General features: G+C 47.5%; 1 protein-coding gene across 2 annotated transcripts in view; it reads left to right on the plus strand.

Annotated features, from left to right (window-relative positions):
* PPP3CC (protein phosphatase 3 catalytic subunit gamma) overlaps nt 1-25,933 on the plus strand; it is a 200,682-nt gene that overhangs the window by 115,300 nt on the left and 59,449 nt on the right. For both annotated transcript variants that reach the window (XM_030202021.1, XM_030202022.1), the window contains exon 4: nt 9,893-10,004. In XM_030202021.1, coding sequence (XP_030057881.1) covers nt 9,893-10,004 — 112 coding nt within the window. The remainder of the gene's footprint in view (nt 1-9,892; nt 10,005-25,933) is intronic.

Consider the following 25,933-nt stretch of genomic DNA (forward strand, 5'->3'; position numbering starts at 1 on the left):
TTTGAGCTACTGAATTCCTGCCATCTGAAGTACTTGACCTGGAAGGTCGTGTTCTTGGTGGCAGTTACTTCAGCTCGTAGGGTCAGTGAGGTTCAGGCCTTAGTAGTGGATGCACCTTATACTAAGTTTCATCACAACAGCGTAGTCCTCTACATACACCCTAAATTCCTGCCAAAAGTGACGTCGGAGTTCCATCTTAACCAGTCGATTGTCTTGCCAATGTTCTGTCCTCCACCTCATGCCCGTCCTGGCAAAAGCAACTTGCACACCTTGGACTGCAAGAGAGTGTTGGCCTTTTACATGAAGCGGACAAAGCCCCCCAGACAGTCTGCCCAGTTGTTTGTTTCTTTTGATCCCAACAGGATTGGGGTCGCAATCGGGGAAACACTCCATATCCAATTGGCTAGCAGATTGCATTTCCTTCACTTATGCCCAGGCTGGGCTGACTGGTGGGCCATATCATGGCTCAGAATATTAGAGCCATGGCTTCGTCGGTAGCCCACTTGAAGTCAGCCTTCATTGAAGAGATTTGCAAGGCTGCAACGTGGTCTTCAGTTCACACATTCATATCTCACTACTGCCTTGAGCAAGATACCCAACATGAAAGTCGGTTTGGGCAGTCAGTGTTACAGAATCTGTTTGTGGTCTAGAATCCAACTCCATCCTTGTCCCGTTTTGTTCTATTCCAGGCTGCACCTTCCTCTAGTTGTATATAGTTTCAGGTTAATCTGCTTTAAGTTCTTGCCATTACAAGGGCCAGTTGACCAATGTATGTGTTTTGGGTGAGCCTGGATGCTAGGGATTCCCCACTTGTGAGAATGGTAAGCCTGTTTGTCCTCGGAGAAAGCAAAGATACTTACCTGTAGCAGGTATTCTCCGAGGACAGCAGGCTTCATATTCTCACAATCCTGCCTACCTCCCCTTGGAGTTTCTTCATATTTTATTTAATATTTTACCTTTGTATTAAAATGAAAGGCAGCGCCGGTCTGTGGGCGGGAAGGCACTTTTGCATGCTTATTGGAGCACTCCTCGCTTTCCACAAAGCTCTCGTTATTTTTTCTTAGCATTTTACTGATCTGGGCTATGCTGGATACATCTACCCACTTGTGAGAATGTGACGCCTGCTGTCCACAGAGAATACCTGCTACAAGTAAGTATCTTTGCTTTTTCAACATTTGTGGCACATCCTTTCCAGCAGCTGCCCAGACTGCAGCAGCTCCTTCATCCTGTTTCTATGTCACCAGGCCAGTATCGAAACGTATACTGCACATCAGGAATTGCTAGAGAGGTGTTCAGACTGGGCAGAGATATCCTAGAAAGTGCTATGATTCAGCTTTTAATTTGAAGCTTTTGGTCTCTGTTTCACTCCCCTGTAGTAGTGCCCACGAGGGCTGAGTGCTGTAGGAGTTAAAAGAGGAGGAATTACTAGACAGAAAATTCCCATTCTTGGGTTATCATGAAAAAGGCCAAAAATTATATGTGAGCGTGAGTTTGCATGTCTATTTATATGCATTACTGCCCTGTGGCTTCTGCCTGAACCGGCTCTGTTGCCAAAATGGCAGCAGTCTCACAAGAATGCTGTTGAAAGTCATGGCAACCATTTTCCCACGGTGACCGCATGGGTAGGAGCGAGCGGAGATGACTCCTGCCCCAACTCACCAGTAGAGTACCAGGGCGGTAGAATAGACCCGGAGAGGGGGGTGCGCTTATGGGTGGGTCCGGGAGAGGGGCTTCATTTATTTGAGGGAGGGAAGATGTAGGAGCTCTTCGGGTGGGTGGCGGCAATGGAAGAGAGAGGACACTATGGAGGAGAGGGGAAAGGGAGGGAAGTTGAGGAATGCTGGAATAGAAAATCCTTGGTTTATATTAGTTCTCCCCCGTTTTTTAATTCATCCGTATACAATAATCAAAATATGGTCTACTGCAGTCTCTACCCCCAAATCAGCAGCCCATGTTTCCAGAAGTTTAGTATTACTCGGAGAGCGTGGCGCCTGATGCACGTTTGTTACAAAAATACATTCCTGAGCATCATCTTCAAAGAGGTCAAAAAATTTCCAGTTTAGACCAGACTGAAGGGCCACCAGATCTATTATTTTTTTATAATGAATTATCTGAGCACAGGCAAAGTGATCCCCTCTTCAATTAGAAGCTTGTCAAAAGTTCACCATCTTCTCTTTAAAAAAAAAAAAAAAAGTGTGTGCCAGCAATTGTAATCCATTACTTGCCTAGCGAGCAAAGACCTCATTGTCTAATCCCTGTGGAAAGGCCACATTCCTCCTAACGTGGGTCACTACAGTTAGGGTTTTGACCCTGTAGATCAGCTAATACTGGCCTTGTCTCCCATAGAAACTTCATTAAGAGATAACAGGCTATAGTTTTGAGGAGTTAACATATGAACAGCCATCCTGGGTCAGACCAGTGGTCCATCTAGCCCAGTATCCTGGTTCCAACAGTGGCTAATCCAGGTCACAAGAATCTGTCTGAAACCCAGTTAGTAGCAACATTCCATGCTACCAATCCCGGGGCAGGCATTGGCTTCTCCCATGTCCTTCTCAATAAGACTATGGACTTTTCCTTCAGGAACTTGTCCAAACATTTTTTTAAACCCAGATACGCTAACCGTTCACATCCTGTAGCAATGAGTTGCAGAGCTTAACTATTCTTAGAGTGAAAAAATATTTCCTCCTATTTGTTTTAAAAGTATTTCCATGTAATTTCATTGAGTGTCTCCTGGTCTTTGTACTTTTTGAAAGAGTGAAAATCTATTCACTTCAACCCATTCTACACCACTCAGGATTTTGTAGAACTCAATCATATCCCCACTCAGACATCTCTTTTCCAAGCTGAAGAGCCCTAACCTCTTTAACCTTTCCTCCATATGGGAGGAGTTCATCCCCTTTTATCACTTTGGTTGCTCTTTTTTTTTTTTTTTTTTTCTAATTCTGCTGTATCTGTGAGATACGGTGACCAGAATTGAATGCAATATTCAAGGTGAGGTCACACCATGGAGCGATACAGAGGTATTATAATAATCTTGGTGTTATTTTGCATCCCTTTCCTAATAATTCCTATAATCTTTATTGTGTACTTGTAAATAAATAATTCATGGAGTTATGAACCTTTTTTTTTTGTCAGTGGAATATATTCTGGTCTGTCCAAATCCAATCACAAGATTCTGTAGTAAATATGCCTGTTAATGTAACTTTAAGTTTGGCAATCCTAATACCCTCACCCCCCTTCCAGTTTCCATAAAGTCATTTAATTTTCAATTTAGGTTTCTCCCTCCCCCTCCAACACAATTATTTCTCTAGTCATGGTAATAAGTGGATTGGAATTTGTTGCAAAACATATAGCCATCTGGGAAAGTGTCATGTGGAACAAGCAGATCCTGCCACTCAAAGCAGGAGAAACCTCCAAGCTGCTGTTTAGTCACCAAAAGCAATCTGTTGCCCAGTAAGGGTGCTGGGGGGGGAGTGGACCTAAACTGAATACCTAGATATCTAAATGAATTCCTTGCCTATGTCTAAGGAAACTGTCCCTCCCAAATCGCCTGCAGTGTTACATCTGTTAGAGTCAAATTTAACTTAAAGCCTGAGAAATCACCATATTCATGGAAGCTGTCCATGACTGCAAGGAAGGGATGTTTGTGGATCTGCTAGATGAACAAAAGATCATCTTGCCAGGTCAGTGCTCTTAATTTCTGGGTTAGACTATACTTCCCTAATATGTGGATCCAAAGTGAGAACAAATAGAGGGGATAAGGGACAGCCCTGATGGATACATCTCTGAAAGTACCTCATCAACCCAAACATTGGCCCTTAGTTCATAGTAAAAGGTCTCAATAGTGTTTCTAAATAGACCATTTATACCATAAGTCTTTAGGACCCTGTTCAGAAACTCCCACTGAGCTTAATCAAAGGCCTTCTCTGTATCAAAACTTATGAGCAGAGAAGGCTCCCCCTATTTCTAGAGATCTTAGGAGTAGCCAAGAGGTTTTGGATCCTTTTTTAACTGCATAATGCTGTCAAGCAAAACCAGCCTGCAGCTCTGTTACAAGGGCCGACAACACTTGAGCAAGTCTGTTACCAAAACCTTGGCCAGCAATTTCGCTTCAAAACATAACAAAGGTATTGGTCTATAGGGCTCTGGGGCCATCAGATCTTTCACTGGCTTGGGTAGCATCATTGTGCTTTCCTCAGGGTGTCAGTGGGCTTAATCACTGGCTTTCAAGAACTTATAAAATTCAATACGAGCCCCATCAGTTCCCAGTATGTGGGTTGGATCATGAACTTCTCCCAGATTAAGCTTCACCCCTCCCAACACCTGGAGTATCTTGGGGGGGGGGGGGTATTTTTTGACACCAACTAGGGGAAGGTTTTTCTTCTAGAGCCCAAGATTCTGAAGCTTCAACATCAGATATGTCTACTGCTGCTGCAACGTGATCCACAGATTTGGGACTACATTCAGGTCCTTAGGTCAGTGGTGGCAACATGGGTGCAGACCCATATGGGGGCCTCTCCAAGTGTCTTTACTCAGCCGGTGATCTCCGGTTTTAAAGGACTACAGTCGACAACTCCAGCCAGACGCAGTATGTCATGATGGCTCCGAAAGTCCAACTACAGATGCTAGCCTGTCAGGTTGGGGGGCGCACTCATAATCTGGTAACTCGAGCATTTGGACCAGGGAGGAGGCCTCGTGGTCCATCAACTGGTTGGAGCTGAGAGCTATTCGTCTGGCCCTTCAGCGAATTGCACCTCACCTGTCCACGTAGGAAGGCAGTCGGTGTTCTCTGAAGATGCAACAGCTTCGCTTATGTGAACCATCAAGGGAGCTCCAGCAGTATGCCCTAGGCTCTTGAGTACCACATGCTGTTCAAGTGGGCAGAGAGGCATCTCAGCGGGCTCTCTGGCACAAATTGTGGGGGTGCAGAACATTCAGGCAGACTTTCTCAGCTGTCATCCTCTGGACCCAGAGGAATGGTCCCTCTCTGTAGTGGTGTTCCAACAGATTGTGGATCACTGGGGTCCTCCAGTTATGCAGTTGATGGCCACAAAAAGCAGCGCCAAAGTCCTATTCTTCATTTGTCGGAAGGTGTTAGGTTCCTAGGGATGTGGTGGTCCAGCCCTGGCCCACGTCGGGGCTGTTGTATGTTTTCCTTCCTTGGCATCTGAGGTGCATTGCCCTACATCTGGACTTGGTGGCTCTGGATTGGCTGAAGCATCTTTGACATGCAGACATGATTCATCTCTTGGTGAATTGCACTCTTCGGCTGCCAACTTCCGGGGATCTCCTGCATCATGACCTGCTAGTGATGGATGACCCCTTCCATCTTGGTCTTACGGCCTGGCTTTTGAGAGTGTGAGACTGAAATGCAGAGGGTATTCCAAGGCAGTTATCTCTAATCTTCTTTCCAGTAAGTATTCCACTTCTGCAGTGTATACTAGGGTTTGGAGAGCATTTGAGAGCCGATGCGTTTTTTTTTGTCCATTGCAACATACTACATTTTGCTTTGACGATTTTCATTGCATCATTACATCCTGTGAGAATCAGAGAAACCACAGATCCCAGAATGCATTGCAGGAGAGGGAAAAACCAGAGCAGAAAAACTACAGATCCCAGAATGCATTGCGGGAGAGGGAGACACAAGACCAGAACTACAGAACCCAGAATGCATTGCGGGAGGGGAGGAGGCAGGAGCATAGAGAACACAGATTCCAGACTGCCTGGAAGAATAAGAGGGGTCATGACAATCGAGAACCTGAGTTGCAGGAGAAGGAAAAAGATGGGGCTGATTGGGAAATGGAGTCAGCTGGGGAGGGTGTGGAATATATGAGTGGGGGTGTGGAGAATGGGAGGAGTTGGGGGAGACAAAAGAGGAAGTAGTAGGAGAGGAAAGGATGGAGGTGTTGGAGGGAGAGATGGAAGGAGGGGAGTAACTTCCGGATGAGCTGAAGTACAGGAGGAGGCAGTGAAGTCAGGAGGATCCGGTGGGTGGATGTCAAGAGATAAGTTGTTGACAGTTGTGGGTGGTGGATCATTTCTAGCCTGACTTGTTGAACTGTGTTTAAAGCTGGGCTGGCTGATGTGAATTTTGAGGCCTTGCTGATTTCTGAGGCCTTACTGAGGAACTGTGGGGAAAAGCCTAGCTAGCTGAACTGTGGGGAAAAGCCTGGCTAGCTGAACTGTGTGGATGCGAGAGCGAACAGCACTGACGAGTATGGAGTCAGAAGCAGACAGCACGTTCAAGTGTGGGAGCGAGAGCCAATAACTCGGGCGAGAGGAGCAGTTGACAATCTGTTATTGATGCTGTTACCTTTGATATCTTAGCCTTGCTTTATTATTATCACTGGCTGAGAGAACTTGACTCCTGAGGCAGGCGCTGTAGGCGCCAAAACGCAGGACTGTTGAGTCTGTTTTATTTGTATTGCTTCAATAAATGCACTGTTTGGATATACAGTTGGTCTGTTCCCTGCTTTTTCTTTTGCGGATGCAAATGCATCGGTAGGCATACTGTACACACTGTTTCTGAAAATGATCCTGGAGTCTAGTTTAGCTTCCAAACCTCCAAAAAATCAATTCTACTGATTTCTAAAATATAGCAACTAGGGCTGTATGTTAATCATGATTAGCATGTTAATTATTAATTGGGATTAAAACATTTAATTGTGTGCTGCCCACCTTCTGCCTCCCTTCCATATCTCCCTCACCGGTGCATGGTCCAGCATCCCTCTCAGCTCCCACATGACTCTCAGGTCCCCCCTCCCCTCAACTCAGTGTACCTTTTTGACTTGCAAAGAAGTCTTCGGCTTTGCAGCGGCAGCCATAATCGGGGGGGGGGGGGGGGGGAAGGGGAATAGGTAGGGAAGAGGAGGGAGAAGAGGGAGAGATGGGCTCAGAGGAGGCAGGGGAGAGAGATAATGGATCTAGGGTGGAGAAGGTAGAGGGAAGGAAGAAATAGAGAGGTATTGGACTTCGGGGGGAGGGGGGAGGCAGGGAAAAGAAATGATGGACCTGGTGATAGGAAAAAGGAAGGAAGATATTGAGCCTTTAACCAGTAGCAGGCTTTGGGAACCTGGGCCCCCCACTTTGGGCTTGGGCCCAGCCCCCTCCAAAGCTGCAGTACCTGTTCAGTGGCTAGTGAAGAAATCCACTACCTGAGTCACCCCCTTCCTCCTCATTACTGCCTCAGTAGCGAGGAAGTCAGCGGCATGCCTCCAGTCACCGACACTTGCACTCCCCAAGCATGCTGAGTTCGTGCATGAATCAACTTCAGGCTGCTAGAATTATTACTGATGGAGCTTAATAGCACAGTGGAGCCTGTTAGGCTTGAACGTGTGAATTGGATAAGTCCCCAGTGAGATGCTAGTCACCGACTGCGAGTGGTTATACATCGCATTCTGAATTAATATGTACAGAAACATGAGATACTCAACGTTTTCCCCCCTGTTGAATTGCTTGCAGTACCAGGATTGCCAGATACTGTGCTTCCAGGACAAATGCCACTGAATTCTCCCCCCTGAGGTAGTACGAGGAGGAAGGGGGTGACTAAAATGGCGGAGTTCTTTGTCTGGTGGGGGCTTCAGCTACCCCACTAGCCATTGAACCAATACTACAGCTTTGGAGGAGTCCAGAGTCCAAAGTGGGTTGCCCAGGTCTCCAATGCCCCTCCCCCCACTCCAGTGGCTGTGCCACTGATTATAGGCATAATATCTTCCTTTCTCCCGCTTCTAGGTCCAACTGACTCTCCATCCCTCCCCTCCCCCAAGTCAACACCTTTCTTTTTCTTCCTTCCCTCAACCCTCTCTACCCCAGGCCCATCATCTGACCCTATCTCCCCCCTCCCCCCCACCATCTCTCCCTCCCTTTTTAACTTCCCATCGTTCTCCCTCAATTCCTTTCCTCCCAATGTACTTTTGAAACAAACATGAGCTAGTTTTCGGCCCTACAGTGCCAGCAGCAGTCATACTCAAGAACTGCCTGCAGCCTGCACCAGGCCTTTTCCTCTGACATATCACCCTTCTAAAAACAGGAAGTTGTGTCAGAAGGGGAGGGGTGGACCAGAGGGAAAGGCCGGTGTAGGCCACAGGCAACCTTTGAGTATGGTTATGGCTGCTGCTGGCACTGTGGGGTCAAAGACTTGCTTGCACTTCAGAATATACACTGAGTTGTGGGGGAGACCTGACGGGGAGCAGCAGGCAGGTCCAGGAGGGGAGGGAGAAATGCTGGACCATGCACAATGGTGGTGGTGGAGGGGGGAGAAGGTATGGGATGGAGTCGCAAGGTGGGCAGCAAGCAATTATTAATTGTGATTAATAATGCGTTAATTGTGATTAGTGTGCAGTCCTAACATTTTTTACAATTTCTAATGCTTTTTTTTTATTAATACAACACTAATGTGAAGAAGGGACTGCAGATAAAGTGTGACAGACTAGCATTAATAGTACTGAGCTACCAAGTTGTAATTAGTAAATTATTCATCTGTTTCTTCTGCTGAATAGACATTTGGACCTTAGTGTTTTCCAACTCTCATAGTACATCAACTTTGGGTAATTGTCATGTTGATTGACATAAAGGTCTCAACTGCAGAGCAAGAGCTAAACCTGAAAATATTTCAAGGAACTACAGGTTAGTAAGTGCTACATATTAGTCTGTGTTGATGGTTTGTATGTATTAAACATTGTCTTAAAGGTCTTTCTTGCATTAGCAGCGGTAGCTCTTATGTGGGCCCATCTTTTGTGTTTTCTGTCTCTTGCTGATTGGAGACTGTATAGAAGAGAAAGCAATGATTAAGAGATTTTTGTTTTACCTTTAGCTCTAACCAGTCTCCAGGAAAGAAAAACCTCATAGAGGGGCCGGTGCTCAAAAGTCCTTGTTAAAAACTGTGTCCATTTAGATCCACAGGAGAAGTTACCTGCAGTGCTCTGATTCTGGCTACACCTTCCTCCTGCACCTCCTCTTGCAGCTTACTTGCCTTCCCTCAGGCTGCCCCCAGATGATTGCTTGGGAATCTCCTCCTTGCTGAAAGCCATCCCAGCTGTCAACATAGGGGTTTTCCCCAGCCGATTGGCTGTCTGGTTCTCTGCTTCCCCCTGCTGATATCATAGGGGCTTCCCTGTGATTGGCTGTCTGCCCCTGTGATGTCGGGGGGGGGGGGGGGGGGGAAGCACAAGCACACAGCCAGTTGGCTGGAAGAAATCCCCTGTGATGTCATCTAGTGGGGCTTTCAGCAAGAAGGAGATTCCCAAGCGAAATCATTGGGGGGGGGGGGGGGGCAGCCTGAGAGAAGACAAGCTGCAGGAGGAAGGTGGAGGCAGCATCAGAGTAATTTACTATTGAAAAAAATCTCTTCCTTGTTGAAAGCTCCCCCCCCCCCTTTGTTTCTCCACCCCTCTAAGCTGTTCTCTGCTCTCAGTCAAGTTTTGCTGTTGAAAAATGCAAGCAGATTGCTTCTCCCAGAAGTCACCCTCACACAGCAACAGCTCCCGGGCTCACGGAAAATTTTGCATGTTAAAGGTAGGCACTCCGTGCTGTGCATTGCTTGGAATGCTCATTTTAATACTAGTCAGCTTGTAGATCTACATTTACATAGGATTATCATTGCCCACTACTGCGATTGGCAAGATGGATGCAGAACCCCTTTGTGCGTTGGTTGCTAAATAACACGCATGCTAGACTGGATAGAACCAGTCAAAATCAGACATTCCTAGCACTGTAAGCTTTGTGCATCGGCCCCAGAGAGGCAGTCTATTGCAAATTTGGTGATACTTTTCCCTTTAGTTTCTTGATGTTTCTCCTGAGATCTTCAAGAGTTCATTTGTGTAACCCTATGAGTTCCATGAGTTTTAGTGGTCATGCTTCAATATATACACCTATCTTTTTTTTTTCTTTATAGTGTGTGCTGTATTTGTGGAGTTTAAAAATTAATCATCCAAAAACGCTCTTCCTACTCCGAGGAAACCATGAATGCAGACACCTCACAGAATATTTCACATTTAAGCAGGAATGTAAGTACAAGATTCTTTGCTTTGTAGTCTAATGTATACCTGAATCTAAAATAGCATGATATGCTGCTTGTTAGAACTGCAGAGGGTTACCAGAGTGTAGTGTGTGGGGTTATGATATGATGCACATATACTTGTGTGACTTATGAAGCTGCACTCATTTGTCCATAATCCTTCAGGGAGACTCCCCCACAATAAAGGGTCCTGAAGCAAGCTCTTTGAAATACAGTTTTTTAAAAGCCTTCCTATAGGTTACATCTTCCTTGAATACAGTTCATGTGCTGCCTGAAAGCTGGGCTTACTACTTAGATGACTACTAATGAACTTCATAAACCAGTGGAACTTTAAAACAGCACAAGACGCCACATCTCACACAAAGGAACATCTATTAGACATACTAGCACACAGACTTTCAACAAACAGCCACAAATTAGAAAACCATAAATGGGAAGAGGTACCATAGTCAAGCCACAGCAATCTCACCTTCACACTGGAAATGGAAAGAATGGAATGGAAAGAAAACGGCAAAAAGAAGAGAACCAAGGACACCACACACATTCACAGCCAGAGGGAAAATAGACAACCACACCTTCTGGACAACAGTGTTGAATGAACAGAACAACGTATCACCCGAAGAATTAACTTCATGAAAGAATGGGACAAAGGTAGCGAAAACACACTAAACAAATTAGCACCACTCAAAACAAAAACAAGGAATAATAAACAACCATGCCCCTGGTTTAATGGCAAACTACTACACATGAAAAAAATATGCAGGAAGTGTGAAAGAACATGAGCAAAAAACAAAACAGACATAAACAAAACCATATGAAGAAAAGTTATAAGGAAAATAAAAAGATTACAGAAGATTACAAAGAAAACTTGGTATTAACCTGATTATCCCCAGCTATTATTTATCTGAATCATTATTCCACATTGATCGTCTGGTTGGCTTCTTCAAACCCAAAACAGTGTATAGTCAATTTCTCCAAGGACAAGCAGGCTGCTTGTTCTCACTGATGGGTTGAGGTCCGACAGCAGCCCCAGGTCCGGAAATCTTCCTAGCAACAAAGCTTGCTAGAGCCCTCGTGCACACGAGTGCACGCACCGCGCATGCGCGACCATGCCCCTCAGTCTCTTTTTTTTCCGTGGTCAGGGCGGCTGTTTTACGGTCGCTCTTTGCCTAAGGAGAGAGCCCTTGCGATTTACAGTCTTTTTTTTTTTTTTCTTGTTCTCTCGTTTTTTCAAGAGTCCGTTCACTTGTTCTAAAAAAAAAAAAAGTTTGTCGGAAGTTTCTTTTTTTGTTTCGTTTCATGTGCGGCCCTGTTGGTCGCCCGTATGGGGTTTTGTTTTTCCCATTTTTTGGTGCCATCGTGTCTTTTGATTTCACCGCTGGGATTTTCCGTCAAGAAGTGCACTCGGTGCAGCCGGGCAATCTCAGTCACTGATCCACACGCTTGGTGTATTCAGTGTATTGGGGCAAGTCATCGCCCCGACGCTTGTACTTTGTATCGTGGCCTTAAAAAGCGGACACAAGCGTCGAGATTAGCTCAGTCGGAGCGCCTCTTTCATGCTTCGCCCGGTTCTTCGGCGTCGACATTGGCAGCGGTACCGAGATCGGTGGCGGCTGTGTCGATGTCGGCACTGGAGAGTGCATCGACGTCCAGAGCACAGGTAATGGCTGTCCAGAGATCATCTCACGCTGGCAGCAGTGGGCCATCAAGTGAGTCTCCACCTGCCTCGAGGGCTCCTGCGGTGCAGGCCCATCGGGACCGGCCATCTTCGGACCCGACCCCGAGAAGACGTTTGAATTCAACGTCTTCCTCGTCGGTACCGGGGAGGTACCGAGACCGTGCTTTGAGCGAAGGCAAAGAAGCACTGTCATCGGTCGCCCTCCCGTCACGGTACCGAGAGCTCTGGGACGCCGAAGGATTCGGCACCCGTGAAACGTCGACGCCGGGAGGACCGCTCACCCTCCATACAGGTGTCGATGCGTACTTCTCCGGACAGCCCAGTACCGCCTCCGCCTCCTCACCAGATTTGGGCTTCGACTCCTGCACCGACTCCCCAGCTTTTCTCGTCTGCTCCAGTACCGGGGGTGCTTGCGCCTACGGTACTGTCGACAGATGCGACGGCTGGCTCCCCCGTCTGTGGTGAGGCCCTCGGCGTCGGTACTGCTTGTGGTGTCGGCGTCGGCTGCCACCCAAGTGGATTCCCCGTCAACGTCGGTGGAGGGAGCTTCATTGCCGTCGGCACGGGAGTCCACTTCTCAACACTGTCATCGAGGGCATCGCTCCTCGGCGTCGAGACGGGCCCGGCTTCAGACAGCGGTCAGAGAGATTGTGTCTGATACCGAGGGAGAGGCCTCGTGGGAGGCAGAGGAAGACCCAAGATATTTCTCGGATGAGGGGTCTTGTGGTCTTCCTTCTGATCCTACTCCTTCGCCAGAGAGAAAGCTTTCTCCCCCCGAGAGTTTGAATTTCTCGTCTTTTGTCCGGGAAATGTCTACGGCCATTCCCTTCCCAGTGGTCACTGAGGATGAGCCCAGGGCTGAGATGTTCAAGGTCCTGGACTATCCTTCACCACCTAAGGAGTCATCCACTGTTCCCCTACATAATGTCCTTAAGCAGACATTGATGGCGAACTGAATGAAACCATTAACTAATCCCACCATCCCTAAAAAAGCTGAGTCCCAATATCGGATTCATGGGGACCCGGAGTTGATGAAGACACAGTTGCCTCATGACTCTGCGGTTGTGGATTTTGCTCTCAAGAGGGCCAAGAGTTCTAGGGATTATGCCTCGGTGCCCCCGGGGCGGGAGTCTAGAACTCTGGACTCTTTTGGGAGGAAGGCTTATCATTCTGCTATGCTCATGGCCAAGATCCAGTCCTACCAGCTCTACACGCGCATCCATAAGCAGAATAATGTGAAGCAACTGGCGGACTTGGTCGATCAGCTCCCTTCGGAGCAGGCCAAGCCTTTTCAGGAGGTGGTCAGGCAGCTGAAGGCATGTCATAAATTCCTGACCAGGGGTGCTTATGACACTTTTGATATTGAGTCTAGGGCCGCTGCTCAAGGTATAGTGATGCGCAGACTGTCATGGCTGCATGCCTCTGACCTGGAGAATCAAGTCCAGCAGCAGATTGTGGACCCTCCTTGCCAGGGGGATAATATTTTTGGCGAGAAGGTCGAGCAGGTGGTAGAACAGCTCCATCAGCGGGAAACAGCACTCGACAAACTCTCCCACCGGACGCCTTCAGCATCTACCTCTTCAGGTAGACGTTTTTACGGGGGTCGGAAGAATGCTCCCTACACTTACAATAAGTGCAGGTACAATCCTCCTTCCCGCCAGCCTGCTCAGGCTAAGCCCCAGCGCGCTCGTTCATGTCAACAGTGTGTGCCTCAACAGGCCCCTGCAGCTCCCCAGCAAAAGCAAGGGACGGGCTTTTGACTGGCTCCAGGGGAGCATAGCCAACATAAAAGTGTCTGTGCCGGATGATCTACCGGTCGGAGGGAGGTTAAAATTTTTTCACCAGCGGTGGCCTCTTGTAACCTCCGATCAGTGAGTTCTCCAAATAGTCTGGCTAGGATACTCCCTCAATTTGATGTCCAAACCTCCAAATTGTCCACCGGGAGCTCAGTCCTTCAGCTTCCAGTACAGGCAGGTACTTGCAGAGGAACTCTCCGCCCTTCTCAGCGCCAATGCGGTCGAGCCCGTTCCACCGGGGCAAGAAGGGCTGGGATTCTATTCCAGGTACTTCCTTGTGCAAAAGAAAACAGGGGGGATGTGTCCCATCCTAGACCTAAGGGCCCTGAACAAATATCTGATTCGAGAAAAGTTCAGGATGCTTTCTCTGGGCACCCTTCTTCCCATGATTCAGGAAAACAATTGGCTATGCTCTCTGGACTTGAAGGATGCTTATACACACATCCCGATACTGCCAGCTCACAGGCAGTATCTTCGATTCCTTCTGGGGACACAGCACTTTCAGTATTGTGTACTGCCCTTTGGGCTTGCCTCCACGCCCCGGGTGTTCACCAAATGCCTGGCAGTAGTGGCAGCGTCTCTACGCAAGCTGGGAGTGCATATCTTCCCTTATCTCGACGATTGGCTGGTGAAGAGCACTTCCGAGGCAGGAGCTCAGCAGTCCATGCAGATGACTAGGAGTGGCCTAGTGGTTAGGGTGGTGGACTTTGGTCCTGGGGAACTGAGGAACTGAGTTCGATTCCCGGCACAGGCAGCTCCTTGTGACTCTGGGCAAGTCACTTAACCCTCCATTGCCTGCCGCATTGAGCCTGCCATGAGTGGGAAAGCGCGGGGTACAAATGTAATAAAAATAAAAAATAAATATTTAACTCCTGGAGCTACTCAGGTTTGTTATAAATTACCCAAACTCCATCTTCTTCCAGTTCAACAACTAGAATTCATAGGAGCTCTGCTGGACTCATACGGCTCAGGCCTACCTCCCCGAAGCAAGGGCAGACACAGTCTTCTGTCCCTCGTTTCTTGGGTCAGAGTGTCTCAGCAGATCACAGCTCGGCAGATGTTGAGATTGCTGGGCGGCCTTCACAGTTCATGTGACTCCCATGGCCCGCCTTCACATGAGATCAGCTCAGTGGACCCTAGCTTCCCAGTGGTACATAAGTAATGCCATACTGGGAAAGACCAAGGGTCCATTGAGCCCAGCATCCTGTCCACGACAGCGGCAATCCAGGCCAAGGGCACCTGGCAAGCTTCCCAAATGTACAAACATTCTATACATGTTATTCCTGGAATTGTGGATTTTTCCCCAAGTCCATTTAGTAGCGGTTTATGGACTTGTCCTTTAGGAAACCGTCCAACCCCTTTTTAAACTCTGCTAAGCTAACCGCCTTCACCACTTTCTCCGGCAACGAATTCCAGAGTTTAATTATACGTTGGGTGAAGAAAAATTTTCTCCGATTTGTTTTAAATTTACTACACTGTAGTTTCATCGCATGCCCCCTAGTCCTAGTATTTTTGGAAAGCGTGAACAGACGCTTCACATCCACCTGTTCCACTCATTATTTTATATACCTCTATCATGTCTCCCCTCAGCCGTCTCTTCTCCAAGCTGAATAGCCCTAGCCTCCTTAATCTTTCTTCATAGGGAAGTCGTCCCATCCCCGCTATCATTTTAGTCGCCCTTCGCTGCACCTTTTCCAATTCTACTATATCTTTCTTGAGATGCGGCGTCCAGAATTGAACACAATACTCAAGGTGGGGTCGCACCATGGAGCGATACAACGGCATTATAACATCTTCACACCTGTTTTCCATACCTTTCCTAATAATACCCAACATTCTATTCACTTTCCTAGCCGCAGCAGCACACTGAGCAGAAGGTTTCAGTGTATTATCGATGCCGACACCCAGATCCCTTTCTTGGTCCGTAACTCCTAACGTGGAACTTTGCATGACGAAGCTATAATTCGGGTTCTTTTTTCCCACATGCATCACCTTGCACTAAACATTAAACGTCATCTGCCATTTAGCCGCCCAGCCTCCCAGTCTCGTAAGGTCCTCTTGTAATTTTTCACAATCCTGTCGCGATTTAACAACTTTGAATAACTTTGTGTCGTCAGCAAATTTAATTACCTCGCTAGTTACTCCCATCTCTAAATCATCTCTCTATATAAAAGGCACCACCAACGTTCTATGAAGCCTCCAGCTGGAAGTGTGAAGGGGGAGAGATATCCGGTTTCCCCATGAGTGTCTGCCCCGCCCTCGCTCTCTCTGTACCACAAACAGTGAAGGAAAACACAGCAAAGCATGAAATCAAATCGCTCTCTCTGTAACAGTGAAGGACTCAGAGGGGGGAGGGGAGAGAGGGCAGAGGGCAGGGACAGAGATATCCGGTTTCCCCATGAGTGTCTGCCCCGCCCTCGCTCTCTCTGTACCACAAACAGTGAAGGAAAACACAGAAAAGCACGAAATCAAATTGCTCTCTCTGTAACAGTGAAGGACTCGGGAGGGGGGGAGGGGAGAGAGGGCAGAAGCCCTCACTATCTCTGTAATACAAACACAGCAGGAAACTTAACACTGAAGGACTCGACTCCTAGGGGGGTGGGGACAGAGAGCAGAGGGGAAGGGAGAGAGGGCAGAGGGCAGGGACACACACACTCCCACATGCACACAGAATAAAACCTTGCTAGCCCCCGTTTCATTTGCATCAGAAACGGGGCTTTTTTACTAGTTTATAAATATATTAAAAAGCAGCGGTCCTAGCACAGACCCCTGAGGAACCCCACTAACTACCCTTCTCCATTGTGAATACTGCCCATTTAACCCCACTCTCTGTTTCCTATCCTTCAACCAGTTTTTAATCCACAATAGGACATTTCCTCCTATCCCATGATCCTCCAATTTCCTCTGTAGCCTTTCATGAGGTACCTTATCAAACGCCTTTTGAAAATCCAGATACACAGTATCAACCGTTCCCCTTTGTCCACATGTTTGTTTACTCCTTCAAAGAATTGAAGTAAATTGGTCAGGCAAGATTTCCCCACACAAAAGCCGTGCTGACTTGGTCTCAGTAATCCATGTCCTCGGATGTGCTCTGTAATTTTGTTTTTAATAATAGCCTCTACCATTTTCTCCGGCACTGACGTCATACTCACCGGTCTATAATTTCCCGGATCTCCCCTGGAGCCTTTTTTAAAAATCGGCGTTACATTGGCCACCCTCCAATCTTCCGGTACCACGCTCGATTTTAAGGATAAGTTGCATATCACTAGCAGTAGCTCCGCAAGCTCATTTTTCAGTTCTATCAGTATTCTAGGATGAATACCATCCGGTCCAGGAGATTTGCTACTCTTCAGTTTGCTGAACTGCCCCATTACGTCCTCCAGGTTTACCGTGAAGTCAGTAAGTTTCTCCGACTCGTCCGCTTGAAATACCATTTCCGACACAGGTATCCCACCCAAATCTTCCTCGGTGAAGACCAAAACAAAGAATTCATTCAGTCTTTCCGCTACGTCTTTGTCTTCCTTGATCGCCCCTTTTACCCCTCGGTCATCCAGCCCCCCATCCAATTCTTTTGCTGGCTTCCTGCTTTTAATATACCGAAAAAAAATTTTACTATGTTTTTTTGCCTCTAATGCTATCTTGGTGTCAAGCTGCGGGGGATCTAGAGGTTATCCAGCTGTCCACAGTGTTTCTCAATTCCCTCTATTGGTGGACAATTTGATCCAATTTGACCGTGGGACGTTCCTTTCAAATTCCTCAGCCACAAAAGGTGCTGACGACGGATGCGTCTCTTCTGGGGTGGGGAGCTCATGTCGATGGGCTCCACACTCAAGGAGTTTGGTCCCTCCAGGAAACTGGTCTTCAGATCAACCTCCTGGAGTTGAGAGCGGTCTGGAATGCGCTAAAGGCTTTCAGAGATCGGCTGTCCAATCAAATTATTCAAATTCAGACAGACAATCAGGTTGCCATGTACTACATCAACAAGCAGGGGGGCACTGGATCTCGCCCCCTGTTTCGGGAGGCCGTCCAGATGTGGCTATGGGCTCACGCTCACATCATGCTTCTCCAAGCCACGTATCTGGCAGGCGTAAACAACAGTCTGGCCGACAGGTTGAGCAGGATAATGCAACCTCACGAGTGGTCGCTCAGCTTGGGCGTGGTACGCAAGATCTTCCGAGCGTGGGGCACCCCCTCGGTGGATCTTTTTGCAACTCAGACCAATCACAAGGTCCCTCAGTTCTGTTCCAGACTTCAATCCCACGGCAGGCTAGCGTCGGATGCCTTTCTCCTACATTGGGGCAAGGGCCTCCTGTATGCATATCCTCCCATACATTTGGTGGGGAAGACTTTGCTGAAACTCAAGCAGGATCATGGAACCATGATTCTGATCGCTCCCTTCTGGCCGCGTCAGATTTGGTTCCCGCTTCTTCTGGAGTTGTCCTCCGAAGAGCCGTGGAGATTGGAGTGTTTTCCAACCCTCATTACTCAGAACGAGGGGGCGCTTTTGCATCCCAACCTCCGGTCCCTGGCTCTTACGGCCTGGATGTTGAGAGCGTAGACTTTGCCTCCTTGGTTCTGTCGGAGGGTGTCTCCCGAGTCTTGCTTGCTTCCAGAAAAGATTCCACTAAAAAGAGTTACTCTTTTAAATGGAGGAGGTTTGCCATCTGATGTGACAGCAAGGCCCTAGACCCTCGCTCTTGTCCTACACAGACCCTGCTTGAATACCTTCTGCACTTGTCTGAGTCTGGTCTTAAGACTAACTCCATAAGAGTTCATCTTAGTGCAATTAGTGCTTATCATTATCGTGTAGAAGGTCAGCCTATCTCTGGACAGCCTTTAGTTGTTCGCTTCATGAGAGGTTTGCTTTTGTCAAAGCTCCCTATCAAACCTCCAACAGTGTCATGGGATCTCAGTGTCTTTCTCACGCAGCTGATGAAACCTCCTTTTGAGCCACTGAATTCCTGCTATCTGACGTACTTGACCTGGAAGGTCATTTTCTTGGTGGCTGTTACTTCAGCTCGTAGAGTCAGTGAGCTCCAAGCCTTGGTAGCCCATGCTCCATATACTAAATTTCATCATAACAGAGTAGTCCTCCGTACTCACCCTAAGGTTTTGCCGAAGATGGTGTCAGAGTTCCATCTTGCCAACATTTTTTCCCTGTCCTCATACCCGCCCTGCTGAACATCAGTTGCACACATTGGACTGCAAAAGAGCATTGACCTTCTATCTGGAGCAGAAAAGCCCATTCAGACAGTCCGCCCAAATGTTTATTTCTTTTGATCCCAACAGAAGGGGAGTGGCTGTCGGGAAACGCACCATTTCAAATTGGCTAGCAGATTGCATATCCTTCACTTATGCCCATGCTGGGCTAACTCTTGAGGGTCATGTCACGGTTCATAGTGTTCGAGCCATGGCGGCGTCAGTGGCCCACTTGAAGTCAGCCACTATTGAAGAGAATTGCAAGGCTGCGACGTGGTCATCTGTCCGCACATTCACATCTCATTACTGCCTTCAGCAGGATACCTGACGCGATAGTCGGTTTGGGCAGTCTGTGCTGCAGAATCTGTTTGGGGTCTAGAATCCAACTCCACCCCCATAGGCCCATTTTTGTTCTGTTCCAGGCTGCACTCTGAATTAGTTCTTTATTTTTCAGGTCAATCTATGTTGTGTCCTCGCCGTTGCGAGGCCCAATTGACCCTGTTTGTTGTTTTGAGTGAGCCTGGGGGCTAGGGATACCCCATCAGTGAGAACAAGCAGCCTGCTTGTCCTCGGAGAATACCTGTAGCAGGTATTCTCCGAGGACAGCAGGCTGATTGTTCTCACCAACCCGCCCACCTCCCCTTTGGAGTTGTCTCTTCCCTTGTCTTGCTTTGTAGGTTGACTGAGGGGCACGTTCGCGCAGCGGGCGGGAAGATGGTCGTGCATGCACGGTGCGTGCACTCGTGTGCACGAGGGCTCTAGCAAGCTTTGTTGCTAGGAAGATTTCCAGACCTGGGGCTGCCGTCGGATGTCAACCCATCAGTGAGAACAATCAGCCTGCTGTCCTAGAAGAATACCTGCTACAGGTATGTATCTTTTCGTTTGATGTAATTTGCCAGATCTCTGCTATAGTATTTATCTTATAGTTACTATAAGCTCTACTCTACTTTCTACTGCTAGATAACGGATCTTAGCGAGTCACAGCTCTTATCTGTAATATATATTTTAAGACAATTTACATTACTGTAGAGAGCATGATTTGTGCTAGCCAATTCTCTACCACCTGCTAGATTCTTACCTCCACAATCTGACACCTCATTCAATAGAAACAGCAGCAGAAAGAGAGACCAAGAGGAATCTTGAGACCGGAACAAACACAAAAAAAGTGCCAGAGAGACAAAAAGTGGAACATTCACACTCGAATACCTACCAAGTCATCATCAACCCCAAATAGTGGAGGAGTGGCCTAGTGGTTAGAGAGGAGGGCTTTTATCCTAGGGAACTGGGTTCGATTCCCACTGCAGGCACAGGCAGCTCCTTGTGACTCTGGGCAAGTCACTTAACCCTCCATTGCCCCAGGTACAAATAAGTACCTGTATATAATATGTAAGCCGCATTGAGCCTGCTATGAGTGGGAAAGCGCGGGGTACAAATGTAATAAAAAAAAAATACAAACAGATTTACTTCTCTACACCACCCCACTCTCCAAATCAAGGAAATGGGCTACACACTATTGCTGGCCTACTACCTGATAATAACCTGATCTACCATCAGGCGGATGCCTTCAACAGTGGTCAAAACATACCAATTCTGATAAGACAAAGAGCCCTCATGAAAACAACCACAACAGGCCTCCATGCTAACACCAGACATAGAACCACCACCAACAACTGAAAAGGCCATTAGACAATGGTAATAATGGGGTAAAACATCAGTTTAATCCAATTAGACTGCGTGAGACAGCATACCGGCTCTACATTCCCAATACCCATTGGATTTATCAACACAAGACCCATAGTAAACAAGACAGAAGCCATCAGAGACTGACTAGAGGAGGAAGAACTGGACCTACTTTTCATAACCGAAACATGGCTAAGATCCCTCAACAATCTGGTGATCAGGGATATATGCCCACCAGGATACAAAATCACACACAAAACCTGGGCCATCAAGGGAGGGGACAGTATTGCCATTATATACAAATCCTTTTTAACCTCAAACTCACATCAGATCTCATAACCCCTTATCTGGAAATTATGACTTGCAAACTCAACAACCATACACTCCAAAGAAATATCTGCTTTACACTATTCTACCGCCCACCTGGAAAGTGGATAAATGCACAGGATTATTTAATGGAGTTTATCTCAAACACCTGCACTCAGAACGACAGCTTGGTTATACTAGGTGACAACAACTTACACTTGGGACTGCCAGAATGATAGGTACACCCAAGACCTACTGGACTACCTGGACATGTGGAACTTCCAACATACAACAACCAACATCACCCACAACAAGGGTCACCAGCTAGACATAGTAGCCTACAGACCAGTGGCTTAGGAAGAGGGGGGGGGGGCGGGAGGGGGGCGGTCCGCCCCGGGTGCACGCCGCTGGGGGATGTCGGCTCCACGCTGGTGCACAGCCCTCTCTGCCCCGGAACAGGTTACTTCCTGTTCCGGGACAGAGAGAGCAGTGAACCAGCGCGGAGCCGACACACCCCAGCAATGTGCAGTCGGGGCGGATCGGCCCTCCCGCCCGTCCCTCGCCGCAGGTATGCGCTTCGGGGGGGGGAGGGATGCGCTCCAGCGGGAGGAGGGTGCGCCGCGCAGCGGCGACCCGCCCCAGGTGTCAGCTCCCCTCGCTACGGCTCTGCTACAGACTCATGTCACGAGATGAAAATTGGATGCTCTATGGTCACCTACCCCATGATCAGACCATTATAGGCTAATATTCATCCTGGAATGGCCAGAATGGGATAAAAAGAGAGCCCAAAATGCCCAAACAAACCCTGAGATAACATGAGGAAAAATTGATGCAGATCAATTCTGGCACATCATAAACCAAAGCCAGGTGCTATACCAACATTACACAACTACCTTACATAGTAACATAGTAAATGGTGGCAGATAAAGACCTGTATGGTTCATCCAGTCTGCCCAACAAAATAAACTTATTTTACATGGTATGTGATACTTTATATGTATATCTGAATTTGATTTGTCCTTGCCTTTCTCAGGGGACAGACCGTAGAAGTCTGCCCAGTACTGTTCTTGTACTAAGTTCTGAAGCTAACATCGAAGCCCTTCATGAACCAGTGGGACAAAGAGAGTCGTACAACATTGGACAAAATAGCACTGGAGACATTAAAAAATCACCACAGAGAACAGTCCAACCCTGGTTCAACCAAGAATTATCACAGCTGAAAAAAACTTGCAAATGACTAAAGAGGAAATGGATCTGTCACAAATCCAACAAAAGTAGAGCACAGTGGTGCAAAATGATCCAAAAACACAAATCTGAAATCAAGAAAGCCAATGCTAAGTATTATGAAGACAATGTAGGGGTTAATCCTTTAGTGTCCAATGTTCCCATCAATCTGTTCCCATATGGCTTATTTCGGGAATATTGGACACTAAAGTGTAAATCAACTAAAGTTTAAAAAGCTGTTCAGCCTGGTAAATTGTCTGCTGAACACATAGGATCTGACAGTGGACAACAGACAACATCCATCGGTCCAAGAGCTGGCCAGCTACTCTAAGCAGAAAATCTCCAACATCAAAAGCGTTCTCCCCCGCCCCCTCGAACAACATAACAGAATACCTAGACATGATGAGCAAAACAGAAGGCCTCATACTAGCAGATAGAACATGGACAACTTTCAAATCTTCCTCCACCAATGCAGTCAGAAACTCTTGTGAATAAATACGCCACATCACTTGATACCTGTCTGAATTTCCTGCTAAAAAATGCCCCATATACATACTGCCTAACGAAACACATCACTTCCAGGGAGACTGAATTTTTTCCAGCAAAGGTGGCCCCTTATAACCACTGACTGGTGGATTCTTCAAATAGACTGTCTTGGTTACGCACTTCATTGACGATTGAAACCAAATTGCCCACCAAGAGCATCTTTCATCAGCTCTCAGCACAAGCAAGTACTTGGAGAGGAAATCTTTGTCTTTTTATAGGCCAATATAGTTGAACCCATGCCTCGGGATCCCATCCCAAAGGGCCCTGAACAGATTTCTGGTCAAAGAAATGTTCTGGATGGTTTCCCTAGGTACCCTCCTGTCCATGATTCAGGCAAAAGATCGTCTATGCTCTCCAGACTTGAAGGATGACTATACCTACATTTCAGTACTTCCCAGCCACAGGAAATATCTCTGATTCCAAGTAAAGAAACACCATTACCAGTATTGTGTTCTGCCTTTTGGTCTCTCGTTGGCTCCCAGAAGTGTCTAGCAGTAGTTGCGGCATTGCTACGCAGACTGAGGGTTTGCATGTTTCCCTATCGGGACCAGTGGCGTAGCCAGACCTGAGATTTTGGGTGGGCCCAGAGCTAATATGGGTGGGCATGCACTGTCTATATGAGTAGTGTCTCTTGGGATCCTACAAAATAATGCCTTAGAATTCACTTGATGATGGTTTTCTAAGTAGTCTGCCCAACAGCTGCCCTGCATCAGTATAACCACATACATACTTAATGGAAAAATTGATATTTTTAAATATAATTACATTATCCCACAATCTCTCCACTGCAAAATGCTATACACAAACTTGTGCAAAAACACACTCATACCCTTACTAAACCATAACAGCACTAATTCCAAGGACAGGATGAGCTACAACCTTATGCTTGAAAAGGCAGAACTGTAATTACACTAGGCTCTAAAACACCAATACACTACCTCGTGAAAAAAAAAAGCAAAACAAAAAGGGCTGCAAATACTACATGCTAGAGAATACTGTACCTTGATTACACATGAAAAACACATGACACAACAGACATGACACAATGAACTAGAAATCAAAAAATATGAAGGCAAAATACTGAACTGGAAAGTTAACTCAAGAAGTCAGACTCAGCATGCAGCAATACCAGAAAAATTTAAACTTACATGCAAAATATCACAGATGCACATTTACAAAAGATGACATATTCAAATTAATAAATTCTGAATAAAATACTTTTTTTCTACCTTTGTTGTCTGATCTATTCGCTTTGGTCCCAGTGTCTTCTGTTTTATGCAGTCTTCTTTCCATTTGATATTTTTTCTCTCACCATGTCCACCATCCTCCTGTGTCCTTATGTGTCCTGTCTACCATCTGTAGCCCTGTCCCTATCCTTCCTCGATTTTCAGTATCTGCCCTCAACGTGTTCCAAACCAGCCCTTAAACTCAGCAGCTTCCCCTCCATCCATGTCCAGCATTTCTCCTCACTCCCCTCCATCCATGTGCATCTACTTCCTGTCTTCCCTCCCCTCCATCCGTGCGCATCTACTTCCTCTGTCTTCCCTTCCCTCCATCCATGTCCAGCATTTCTCCTCTCTCCCTTCCCCTCCATCCATGTGCATCTCCTTCCTTTATCTTTCCATCCTTGTCCAATATTTTTCCTCTCTTTCCTGCCCTCCACTCCATCCATGTCCAGCATTTCTGCTCTCGTCCCTCCCCTCCATCCATGCGCATCTCCTCCCTGACTTTTCTCCCCTCCCTCCATCCATCTGTCCAGCAACTCTCCATTCTCCCCTGCCATCTCCTCCATCCACCCATATCCAGCAAATGTCCTCTGGCCTCTGCATGTTCAGCAATTCTCCTTTCTCCACTGCCCTCCCATCCATCCATACCCAGCAAATTTCCTCTCTCCCCTTTCCCCTCCATCCATCCATGTCCAGCAATTCTCCTCCTTCCCCTGCCCTCCGCTCCGTCCAGCAACTCTCCATTCTCCCCTGCCCCTCCTCCATCCATCTCTAGCAAATTTCCTCTCTCCCCTATCCCCTCCATCAATCCCTGTTGTCCAGCAATTCTCCTCCTTCCCCTGACCTCTGCTCCGTCCAGCAACTCTCCATTCTCCCCTGGCTTCTCCTCCATCCATCTCCAGCAAATTTCCTCTCTCCCCTATCCCCTCCATCAATCCCTGTTGTCCAGCAATTCTCCTCCTTCCCCTGACCTCTGCTCCGTCCAGCAACTCTCCATTCTCCCCTGCCCCTCCTCCATCCATCTCCAGCAAATTTCCTCTCTCCCCTTTCCCCTCCATCCATCCCCAGCAAATTTCCTCTCTCCCCTTTCCCCTCCATCCATCCCCAGCAATTCTCCTCTCTCCCCTTTCCCCTCCATGCATCCCCAGCAATTCTCCTCCTTCCCCTGCCCTCCGCTCCGTCCAGCAACTCTCCATTCTCCCCTGCCCTCTCCTCCATCCATCCATCTCCAGCAAATTTCCTCTCTCCCCTATCCCCTCCATCAATCCCTGTTGTCCAGCAACTCTCCTCTCTCCCCTGCCCATCCTGTTTCTGCCCATCCCCTTCCCCCTTCTGTCCAGTGTCTCCCCCCCCCCCCCCCTTCGCAGCATCTCCCAGCTACCTGTAAGGACAACGTGGATGAAGCAGCTCACAGGTTTGCTTGCTGTTTGCACTCCCAAAGTTGCAGCGACGAACGAGCGGGCAGACAGCGGTAGGAAAAGCAACAAGGAGGTAGGTTCGACCCTGTCCTTCGCTTCCCTGCCCTCTCAGCGTTCCGCCTGCCCGAAAGGAAATGACGTCAGAGGAAGGCGGGACGCAGAGGGCAAGCAGGAAAGCGAGTGACGGAGCAGTCGACCTGCCTCCTTGTTGCTTTTACTACCGAAGCGCTGCCCGCCCATTCATCGCTGCGACTTCGAGTAAAAAAGTCGCCGTTCCAGTCGTCGTCATTTGGGTGGGCCTGAGCCGAGATTGGGTGGGCCTGGGCCCATCCAGGCCCACCCGTAGCTACGCCCCTGATCGGGACAATTGACTGATCAAGAGCACATCACAGGAGAGTCAATGTGGAGAACTATTTGGGTGTCGGAGCTTCTAAGGTTTGTCATCAACTACCCCAAGTCCCACCTTCTCCCAGCTCAACGAGTGGACTATCTTTATCTAAAACTTGATATACCGCCCTCCTTTTCAGATCTAGTTGGTTTACAAACAGATTCAATTATTCAGTTAAAACTTAAAATAACAAAATAACTGTATTAGACTACCACATTTACACCAAAAGATCATTCATTCTGACACATTCAATCATTCCTACTACTAACATAATATAGCAAAATCAATGCAAGCTGATTCTCCTGTCTCCTGGGACTGCAAACCAAAAGCCCACTTGAAAAATATATTTTTAATATAACTTTACATTTCTTATAGACAGGGTCTGCTGTTAATCTCCTTGGACAAATTGTTCCAAAGAGCTGGCCCCTACCAGAAAAAGCCTTCTGCAGTGCAATCA

This window comes from Microcaecilia unicolor, chromosome 4, assembly GCF_901765095.1.
Source record: "Microcaecilia unicolor chromosome 4, aMicUni1.1, whole genome shotgun sequence".
Taxonomy (NCBI): Eukaryota; Metazoa; Chordata; class Amphibia; order Gymnophiona; family Siphonopidae; genus Microcaecilia; species Microcaecilia unicolor.